Source organism: Zea mays, chromosome 4 (genome assembly GCF_902167145.1).
Source record: "Zea mays cultivar B73 chromosome 4, Zm-B73-REFERENCE-NAM-5.0, whole genome shotgun sequence".
Classification (NCBI taxonomy): Eukaryota; Viridiplantae; Streptophyta; class Magnoliopsida; order Poales; family Poaceae; genus Zea; species Zea mays.
The window spans coordinates 22,443,671-22,454,279 of NC_050099.1; the positions used below are offsets into that span (position 1 = coordinate 22,443,671).

The following is a 10,609-nucleotide window of genomic DNA, read 5'->3' on the forward strand; positions in this document are numbered from 1 at the left end:
TGACAACAAGAGAGCATTCAGAAGAAAAAAAATGCTCACTTTCAGATTTCCATCAAGATTAATCATCCGCCCGACTCTCTAATTCACACAGAGGCTTAGTAGCTAGTGTCAATGCTATGTACCTATGTATCTCATTGCATGGAAAGCAATCCAAAGGAGATGAGGTACACCAAGCATGCTACACGAGAAGACTAGGGTCTGGTTTGAGTACTCTAGTATTGACTCTAATCCATATGTATTGATTTGAATTGTGGTGTAACTTAAACTAATTTACACCCAATCCACCTCAATACATGTGGATTGGGGTCAATACTAGAGTATCCAAACAAAGCCTAAGGCCTTGTTTGGATACTCTAGTAATGAGTGGGATTGGAGTGGATTAAGATGTATTGAGAGCGTATTTGATCTATTTGGGATTTGCACCCTCTCCAATCCCTTCGAAACACTCCAATCCCAAAGTATCCAAACTAGGCCTAAGGGGTGTTTAAATACACTAGAACTAATAGTTAGTTAGTTGACTAAAAAATTGCTAGTGAAATTAGCTAACTAACTATTAACTAATTTACTAAAAATAACTAATAGTTGAATGGATGTTTGGATGTCTATAGCTAATTTTAGCAACTAACTATTAGCTTTAGTGCATTCAAAGGTCAAGCAAATCTTGCACGACTAAATGCACGGTCTACTAAGCACAACCTTAATAAACTAAGATATTAAGCTTGGAATTTGACATTCTATTACTTTACAAAATTTAGAAGTTTATTTTAAATTTATACGGTGTATGATGGAAATTGATTGTATAGATCAATGTTGTATTTCTAATCTGCAATTTCTAGCATGCTCCTGGACTTCCCTCCAGCGGAAATCCAGTACATAAATACCTCTATTGTAACTAATGATAGCATATAAATATATTATACATATTATCGTATTCATATTAACTTTATATATATATATATATTAACTTAATATATATATATATATACAAACAATAATTATTAAAATTGATTTCAGTTCCATGATCTCACATTATCTCGTCGTGCGGGAGCCAACCAATCGCGACCACTTGGTCCACCCCACTCTGCTCACCACATGCGCGGAACACGCCACCGCTTGTGGTTTCACGCGAGCGCACCCAGGCCAGCAGTGCGCCCCGCTGATTCCTCTCCGGCCGTCCCGACGTTATCCAACTCCTGAACACCTCTCTCTCGCCACCTCACCTGAACACCTGCTCGCCCCACCCATTCCCTCCGCATGGCCGGCCTCCGCCCTCGCGCCGCCGTAGCTTCGAATTGCCTCCGACCGGCAATTCGGCGAGGCGCCCGTCACGCATCGGGGGCAGCGTTTGGATACTACACCTGCTGGCAGCTACAGGTTCTTTTCTGATTTTTACAGCTTATGTAGCTCTGAAATTGGAAGTGAGTTAGTGAATTCGTGTATAGTCAGGAGGCGATGTCGCTACCTATGGACATGGACTTGGGAACGCGGCTTTTATTTTTGTTGTGTGTGTAGCGTTATTGGTGGGTTTGGTAACGGTTCTTGGGGTTCTTGAGCCTGTAAAGTTTTTCAAGGTAGGGTTTAATCTAACCAAGCAGGAGAAGGATTACCTGAATAGTCTTTTCATCTATAGAGTTCATCTTGCAAATTGCAATTTGTCAACTTCATTTTGGGAAGGCAATTGGTTGGTAGAGTTGACGGTTTACATGGGATCGATATCATGTTCGAATTAAAATTCAGCAGTAGAGAAATTTAGTCAACATTCTTGTTTTTCATTTGATCCTAGTACTACCTCATCAACCTTTTCGCAAATATAAGTCAATACTCTGGTATTTTCTTGTATTTTTTCGCTAAACCAAGCCATTTAAAACAGAGTACAAACTTTTTGCCTGATTTATGGAACAAAAGACACATTTGCTGTGCAATTTCCCAACTAGGCAACTACAGTATAATAATGACTGATCTACTTGTTCTAGCTGTGTGATTCATATGAATCAGAAGTCGGAAGTCTATCTTGTTTCAAGACTGATCTTTAAAGTTAGTATACCTTCCTTTTCCAAAAACAAAAAACAAGTTGTTCTAACTTCTAAGTAACTAGCATAAGCTGCATAACTTTAGTCCAAATATAAGTTTCAGAAATTTTAATTCCAAAAACATTCCATTGTTTAGCTGATAATTATTTTGAGTCACTCTTATAAATCTGCAACTTTGATGTTTAATCTGCTTACATTATTATGAAATAGTTCCTTGTCAACATCAAAACGCAGGGAAATATTTTGAATTGGAGATCTATATCCGCAACTAAAAAGCTCTGGAGTACAGTAGCTAGTGCAAAGCCTGATGATTCTAAATTTGAAAGTGTGGATGCACCACTTGAGCCCCAAACATGTGAAGGCAGCTTCTTGTGTGGTCTGTTGAAGAACCTGCCACACATTTTTCTAGCTGCAGCAGCAAAGCAGTTGCAAGAACTGTCTTACCAAAGAGAAGAGAGCTTAAAACGCTGGGAGCATAGTATTGGTTCTAAAGAGGATTGCCTTCACAGGTTGGTACTTAATCTCTGATTTAAGTGTTAGGAAACATGATGTCTTAGGGGATGTGCTTTTATTGTCTTTCTTCAATTTTTTTCTATGCATATTGACAGTCATTTTGTGCACAAACCGTGGTGCTCTTTTGTGAATTTATAAGCACTGTCCGTTTAGTTGGACCTGTTATCTCATATCACTAATTCACTTATAAAGAACAGTCTATAGGTAAATCCTTAGCCTGGAAGCTACTTGCGTTTCCAGGAATAGTATTGCACCATTAGCAACTGCTTAGATAAATTAAGTAAATGCTTAAAATGGAGGTGGAAGCGACCACAAGGACACACTATTTAGCTGCTGATGTTGCAACTAAAGACTCTGATTCAGACAAGACTGTGCTACTGGAAATTTAGAAAAAAAATGGATGAAGCTTACACAACTTATTGCATAGTTGTCTTTTGTATGAACATGTTATAAATTATCACCATTTTAAATTTAAAATCGTGGACCAAATGAAAGAATGACAGGTGTGGATTCATATCATTTGGGTCATATTCTTGTTATTGTTGTGTACTATATGTTTCTTCAAGAGTATCATCCTGAGAATGCATATAATCTAGCTCGGAATCATTAAGGCTCATGTCAAGAGGATGCCCTGACATGGCAAATAGCAACAAAACCTGATAATCCTTCTTAATGTACTTGATTAATTGTTTGCTCTTTTGGGTGTTAGTATTGTATTATGTAGCTAACTAGTTATAAATTATCACCATTGTAAATTTAAAATTGTGCGAAAGGACCTCTAGTGTAATGCAGTAATGGTTAAGGCTTCCGAGTAGCACCTCCAGGTCCCGGGTTCGATCCCACTCGGTGGCGAATTTCGGGCTTGGTTAAGAAAATTCCCTCGTTGTGCCCCGCTCACTCCCAGGTTATGTCTTGCATGCAACGGCTGGACCGTTGCAGAGTGGGCGGTGACAACCCGACAGTGATGGGGGGCCAAGGTTTGGGAATTTTATTGGCCAGGACCATGTTTCGGTCTCTTAATATAATACCGGGACCCTGGCCGAGTTTTTTTAATCTAAAATTGTGGACCAAATGAAAGGATGATGGGTGTGGATTCATATTATTTGGGTAGTATTCTTGTTATTGTTGTGTGTAATAATGCATAGAATCTTGCTCGCAATCGTTAAGGCTCATATCAAGAGGATGCCCCGACATGGCAAATAGTAACAAAACCTGAAAATCCTTCCTATTGCACTTGATAAATGGTTTGCTCTTTTGGGTTTTAGTATTATATTCTGTAGCTAACTAGTTTGTTGGAAACTCGACAAATAGGAGGATTGCTGAACTCAAGGAACACGAGTGTCAGAGAGCTATTGAGGACGTCATGTACATGTTGATTGTTTATAAGTTTTTTAAGATTGAAGTTCCAATGGTTCCCAATCTATCGAAACTCATAAGCAACAGAAGGTTACAGTTATGGCCACCAAGGGAGACAGATCTTGAATCCATTCATGGACCTGAGGTGCTAGAGCTAATTAGGGAACACTTGACCAGCATTATCAGATGGGTGCACAGAAATGGTCCCAAGATCAATCGTTCAACACTTCGCATTAAAAGACTGCAATTTGTTCGGATATATTCTGCTTCAATAATGTACGGATACTTCCTGAAATCTGTCAGCATCAGGCATCGATTGGAGCTGACCCTCACTCGCTCAGAAGGAGTGCCTCCGATTCAATTTCTGAATGCTCAACTCACAAATAAACAAGAGCAGGAAGGGGCCATTGGAGGCTCTAGTGAAGCTTCGTCTTCTTTGAGACCAAGTTCTGTGGTCAACCCACACGACTTGAGGGGCTACATAATGGGATTCGATCCAAAGACCTTGCAGCTTTGCGCGAAGCTGCGCTCATCGGAAGCTTCTAATCTCATCGAGAGGCACAGCTGGGCTCTTTTTGGGGGCGACATGGAACTCTCCCAGGAGAATGATGAAGCGGTTATACTTGATCCTTCATCCCTGAAAAGACTACTGCTTGAAGCCATCGCATTCGGTTCCTTCCTCTGGGACGTCGAGGATTATGTGGACGAGATCTTCAAGTTATCGGATAGCTGAAGAAACTGCTACAGAAAGCTCCTACAGCCTTTGTGGTTGTGGATAGATGAAGCCAGCTGAAAAGAGGAGCTGCAGTTCTTTTCTCTAGATTTGTATATATGGCTGGCTGTTATGTACATGCATATACATCTTCATCTCAAGTTTGCTTTTTGGAGGGAAGCTTGGACGTGCCCTACAAGTTTTTTTTTGTAAGTTATGTCATCTTACACTAGTACACAATAGCATCAGCCTATCAACGCAGAGGACGTGTGACATAATTTTATGGTCCCAAAATAACTGGGCATTTTGCTAATCTAGAACGACATTATTTTGGAATGAAATGAGTTGTATCAGCATTTGTACCTTCAAATTAGTTTAGTTTGAAAGCATAAATCTGATAGGCCTATTGGGCTTCCGGTTGCAGCACTGCTGGGCAGTTATTCTACCACAAGGGATGCAGCAGCAGCCATGACAGCACTGCATGTCTCCAGCAGCAGTTTACCTGTTTCTTATCTCATCTTTTATTTTAAACTTTATTATATGAATAATACATATATCTTATCTCAATTTTTTATTTTAAACTTTATTATGTGAACAATATGGTTGTAGTGAAAACAATATTTTGCACAACTATAGTATTTCTATTTCAAACTTCATTACGTTAATAATACAGTTTACAATGCAAAACAATATTTGCGCAACTATATGTATGATCTGCTGAAGACAGTAACATCACATCTTTTATTTCAAACTTCACTAAGTAAACATTACAATCTGCAGTGTAAGAAACTGCCGCTGCTAAGTGTGCTTCTCTTGTCTCTCAGATCAATAGCAGCAGCAGGCGGGCAGCTGCTGCTTACTCATGCAGCCAAACACTACACTATTATTAGGTACCATTAACATTATTTTTAAAATAAACTTACTTAGATTTAAAATGATTTAAGTCATCAAGAAACGAGATAAGTTGCTTTGGAACGGTGGGACGGAGGAGAAAACAACTTGGACTCCATTCCTGTCCATATTGAGGGCACTGTCAAGTGACATGATATCCAAAGCTTGTGCCAGGCAGGCATCGTGACCACATGAGCTGCCAAAACCCCATGATGGCACGGCACCTGAGGAATAGCCGCTTCTCTGAACTTTCGATAAGAAAACAATTTCAGAAAAGTTCCAGTTAGTACAAACCATTCGGTCGTGGTAAAAGTAACATTTGAAGGAAACCTCATCCTCTCCCCATTTGAGATATTCCCTCGCTCGCTCAGCAGCAGGAGGCAGCGGCTGCTGTCAACAACAACTGGCTGTCCGACACCGCATTTAAGCTTCACCCTCCCCTCGGGCCTCCTCCACTAAAACTCGGATAGATCTCAGTGCAGTGCTTCCCTGTTCCCTCCATCAAGAAACAGCAAAGATCCAGTGCAGAGAGAGAGAGAAGCGCCATGGCACTCTGAACAAGAAAAGAAAGAGCTAGAGAGATCTCAGTCAGCCAGTCTCTCACAACACAATGCCGGCAACCACCAAGCCGATCTTGCTCCCAAGGGCGTGGGCAGCAGCGCCACTCCTCCTCCTGCTGCTGCTCGTCCTGCACGGGAGAGGAGGCCACTGCGTCGGCATGGAGGCGGCGGAGCTGGAGATGGACTCGGAGGCGCACCGGCGGCTGCTGTGGGAGGCGACCACGGGGCGGAGGTACATCAGCTACGACGCCCTGCGGGGCGACGTGGTGCCGTGCTCCAGGACCGGGGTGCCCTACTACAACTGCCGGATCTCGACCACCGCCAACCCCTACACCCGGGGCTGCGAGAGCATCACCAGGTGCAGGGACGCGGATCCCTAGGCTCTTGCTTTGCTTGCTCCGTCGCCTTGCAAAGGGAAGTGGGTGTGGGGCTGCTGCTCCTCGCTCCTTCGACGCTGCAGGGCGGTGTTGCTGCAAATGCTTACTAAATGAAGTGTATTTTATTCTGTCTTCTTCTTTTTTCTTTCTTCCTCTTTTTTTTTCTTGGTCGTCCTTCCTCCTTTGCCGGGATATTTAGTAAGTGTAGTAATGAAGCACTAATACTAATGGATGAATCTCGTGTGCAAGATGTTGATGAGCAATGCTACAGATTACCGGAGAGACTTCATTGAGCTTTCAGATTCTTCAAAAAAAATGTTTTTGGGGAATATGCAACTGATGAGGTGATATTTTTTTTAAGAAAATTAACCAATACATAGCTCAGTTCGTCTCCCCAATGCGCTGTGTTGAATGAGCCACCTCAGGAAATATGCCTGCCTTTCAGCATGCCTGGTCTGGTGCTGAAAATGCTGTGCATTCAACCAACCATCCGTAGGCCTCACATCGTCACATGGATGCACCGACAAGCTGCAAAAGTGTTTTTTTTTAAGAAAAGTTCAGACTGCCAGAGAGCGCGCACAGTTGGGACCCTGAGGCCCTGACAAGAAATTGACTCTTGTCTGCTGCAGCTGGCACTCCGGAATTGGTCAACTACGTGACTGTAGATAGATATTCTTGTGCATGCCGACATTGGCCAGTTTACACTGGTATAAGCCAGTTACTGCTAATTTTCAAGGACTGTTTTCAGCCGATCATGTATATGCTCATACAAATCACTGTTTTGTTTTATACTGTAGACTATATTATTTACATGATCTAACTTGAAATAGGAGATCATATATATGACCATAAAAACACTATTTTATATTAAGATCGTATATAAAATCATACAAACCGTTATTTTATATTATAGACTTGAAATTTGAAATAAGAGATACATTGGATAAGTTGATCATAGACTGACAATGCAGTGAGCACCAACGCATTATTTAGGGCGTAGTGGAGTGAAGACGTCGCTGGCTGTTGTGCCGATGTGGAGGTGATATGCTGCTGAAAAGCAACTAGCTAGCAACACAAAAAGTAGCTGCTCTCGTATAGTCGTATGTTTACCCAAATAAAATCAGAGTGGGTTTGTTGGTCGAACGGTTCAAAGGCGCTGTTTCACCACCTGTTATTTATATAAATCGTTAACTATGTGTCACTAGCATCACCTCATAGTGGTAAAAGGCCATATGCTACTCACAAGTGGCGAAGGTAGAACAAGTTTTAAAGGAAATTGCATTTACCACCTTATAGAAGCATACGAATTTATTATATACGTGCATATGATGAAATTCTAGCAGATTTTGAATTTTTTAAGGTGCATTTGCACCCCCAACCACAATTCAGCTTCGCCCCTGCCACTCATGGTGGCAAAAGGCATATACTAGGTGGTTGGCTGGTTGCCGTCGTGTGGGAGAAGATATGCGGAGGGAAGAGTAAAGAAGATCAATCAAATATAATCTAACAAAAGTAGACACCACATATTAAACAAATTCTTAGTTATCTGCTACAGTATCTCTCTCAATAATTGAAAAGAAACCGAAAAGATGACATTCGATTATCTTCATTACCACTTGATAAATTATATAAGAGGAGTGTTGTAGATGCTATTAACACTTATTTGGATCCGTACCAAGGAGACACGCTACGCTTGAGTGTAACACCCAAAATCCTATTTGGGATTATGAAAACTCTACAAAAAAGATTTAAATTAAAATATCTTCTAATAAGGATTTTTCTTACTTCTGGAATTATTATTTTTAGATAAATAGATGGCAATTTTAAATTTTGATGGTTCAAGTTGAATTATATATATATAACTAGAAGCATTTGTAGACATGAATAAATTAATAAATAAATTAAATAAAAAAATGAAACCTTGCATTTCGTGCTGGAATTTTTGTTTGTTCATTTGGATTGAAGTTGAAACTCCAACTTAGATTAAAAGGGATTTGAAATTTGTATTTAAAATCTAAAACTGGAATCTGAAATGAAAACAGAAAAGAAAATTAAAATATGAAAAAGAAAAGAGAAAGACCCATTTGGGTCGAGACCTCGATGCTGGCCCATTTCTTTCCCCACCCCTTCTCATGCTGGGCGGCCCAACATCTACACTGCGCTGGTCCCCTGAGAGCGGGCCCACCCGACCAGTCACGTAGCACCTCCCATCGGCCAGTGACATATGGGCCCAAGTTGTCGGCACAAGGTGAACAAGAGTGGGTGTGTTGTCTCGCTGGTCTGTGGGACCGTGATGTCGGATTTCACTCTTGCACACGAGTACAAGGACCTCTGGCCTCGTTGGGAGGGGGACCAGGTTCGCCAAAACCTTCGTCCCAACGATCTCAAGCAGAGTTTGTCGATTGCAACCAACCTTGCTACCAACTGAAGGTCGTAACAACCCTTGGACCAGGGTATAAATTTAGGCCAGTGATCGCCTCGCCCATCTCGTCCGTATTCCGTAAGCCATGCCAAAGAAGCTACCCTAAGAGCCACACAAAGAGTGTCGTCGTGAGAGAAGAGAGGGATTTGTGTCGCCGCCGTCATTCTTTGCCTATGCGATCAATCATAGAGCAAGATGTGGCTAGGGGAGTCTCCGGTGTGCACCGGTCGTATTCATGGTGGTTATGAGCGCTGAGAGTGATGGAGAGGAAGGGAATTGCTCGCCAGAGTAGGAGTGCCACCGTGGAACTAGTACGCCATGGGTAGGGATCTACGCCACATGGCCATCGGTAAGGGACCTCTCATGCTATCCGCCTTTACTCTCTCTTTGTGTAGCGCTAGGAAGATTCTTGATTGGGGCACTAGGGGGCAGGTGCGCGGTACGTCGGTGAGGCGCCACCGAAGAGTAGGGCATCGCCGCGCCCAGACCGTCGTAGGTAAAGGAGAGTGGTCTTGGCCGTTGATCAGCCCATGGACGGTCCCAATTAGAATCTGGTGTATCCTTTCGTTCCATCGAAACAGAGCCGCAAATCTTCTAATTGATGGTATAGGGCAGATCGAGCCATAATAAAATCCCGAGTGTGAATCTTTGTGATAGCTTGGCACCAATGGATGGTGATATCCATCCCCAAGGCTTAATAGAATTAATAGAGTAGTCATATCAACAAGGTGCATCTTCTTTTTCGGAAGCCTACCTCAAAAAAACCTCTGGGTTAAGCATGCTTGGCCTATAACAATCTTGAGATGGGTGACTGACCGAGAAGTTTTCCTGGGTACGCACGAGTGATGACAAATTGCGCACAAAAGACTCGTGCTGGTATGTGGGATGGTCGATGATCCTAGAGGGTTGCTAGAAGTAAGTACCACTGGTTTGGGAGTGGATGAAGTGTTACAAATGATATCAAAGCCGACCCTCGCGGCTTCATGGGTGTGTGTGGGCTAGGGATTCGAGCATATGGCGCATGGCGCGTGTGGCCTGGAGTGGTCACATGGCATGACATATGACGACACTGGACATATAGATGTGGCCAAGAGGGGAGGTTCCTGGCTTGGGGTTGACCAACGAGAACGTCTGTCTTCTAAGGGGGTGGATTGTGTGATATCCTAGTCCAAGGCTTAATAGAATTAACAGAGTACTCATACCAACAAAGTGCATCTTTTTTCGGAAGCCTGTCTCGAAAGAACCTTTAGGTTAAGTGTGCTTGGCCTAGAGCAATCTTGGGATGGGTGACTGACCGAGAAGTTTTCCTTGGTGCGCACGAGTGAGGACAAGTGTGCACAAAAAAGACTCGTGTTGGTCTGTGAGGATGACCTATGATCCTAGAGCGATGCCAGGAGTAAGTATTGCCGGTTCTAGAGTGGACGGGGTGTTACAAATGGTATCAGAGCTGACCCTCGCGGTTTCATGGGCATGTGTGGGCTAGGGGTTCGGGCATATGGCACATGTGGGCTCGGTGTAACACCTCAAAAACCATCAACTAAAAATAATGCACTTAGAATATTAATAGTAATAATAGTAAATAATTTTTCTTTCAAGTGTTTGATCTAATTGTTAGAATAATTTTTTGGCTCATATCCGATTTATGGTTGTTTTTGTAGAATTTATTTTGTATTGAAAGCTCAATTAATTAATATAGAAACTGTCGGAGAGCAAATCTCCGGCCGGGTGGCGGAGTGCACCCGCCCTAG

General features: G+C 42.4%; 2 protein-coding genes across 5 annotated transcripts; both read left to right on the forward strand.

The window, feature by feature from the left end:
- The first annotated feature begins 1,063 nt into the window (after positions 1 to 1,063).
- Positions 1,064 to 5,241, forward strand: LOC100276521 (uncharacterized). 4 transcript variants are annotated; one of them, XR_564948.3, is made up of 4 exons: positions 1,064 to 1,374; positions 2,241 to 2,539; positions 3,855 to 4,820; positions 5,036 to 5,241. XR_564948.3 is itself a non-coding variant. In XM_008678744.4 (3 exons), the coding sequence occupies exons 1-3, from the start codon at positions 1,255 to 1,257 to the stop codon at positions 4,630 to 4,632; spliced, it is 1,197 nt and encodes a 398-aa protein (XP_008676966.1). In that variant the 5' UTR covers positions 1,064 to 1,254; the 3' UTR covers positions 4,633 to 5,034.
- A 715-nt stretch (positions 5,242 to 5,956) lies between these two features.
- Positions 5,957 to 6,689, forward strand: LOC100284310 (RALFL33). Its single transcript, NM_001157205.2, has one exon. The coding sequence runs from the start codon at positions 6,113 to 6,115 to the stop codon at positions 6,440 to 6,442; it is 330 nt and encodes a 109-aa protein (NP_001150677.1). The 5' UTR covers positions 5,957 to 6,112; the 3' UTR covers positions 6,443 to 6,689.
- The last annotated feature ends 3,920 nt before the right edge of the window (positions 6,690 to 10,609 follow it).

Bases quoted from the DNA above. Each gene is read 5' to 3' on its own strand.
- LOC100276521 (XM_008678744.4), top strand. From the start codon at position 1,255: ATGGCCGGCCTCCGCCCTCGCGCCGCCGTAGCTTCGAATTGCCTCCGA. The intron at 1,375-2,240 runs GTTCTTTTCTGA...ATTATGAAATAG, and splicing joins ACACCTGCTGGCAGCTACAG to TTCCTTGTCAACATCAAAAC. The intron at 2,540-3,854 runs GTTGGTACTTAA...CTCGACAAATAG, and splicing joins AAAGAGGATTGCCTTCACAG to GAGGATTGCTGAACTCAAGG.
- LOC100284310 (NM_001157205.2), top strand. From the start codon at position 6,113: ATGCCGGCAACCACCAAGCCGATCTTGCTCCCAAGGGCGTGGGCAGCA.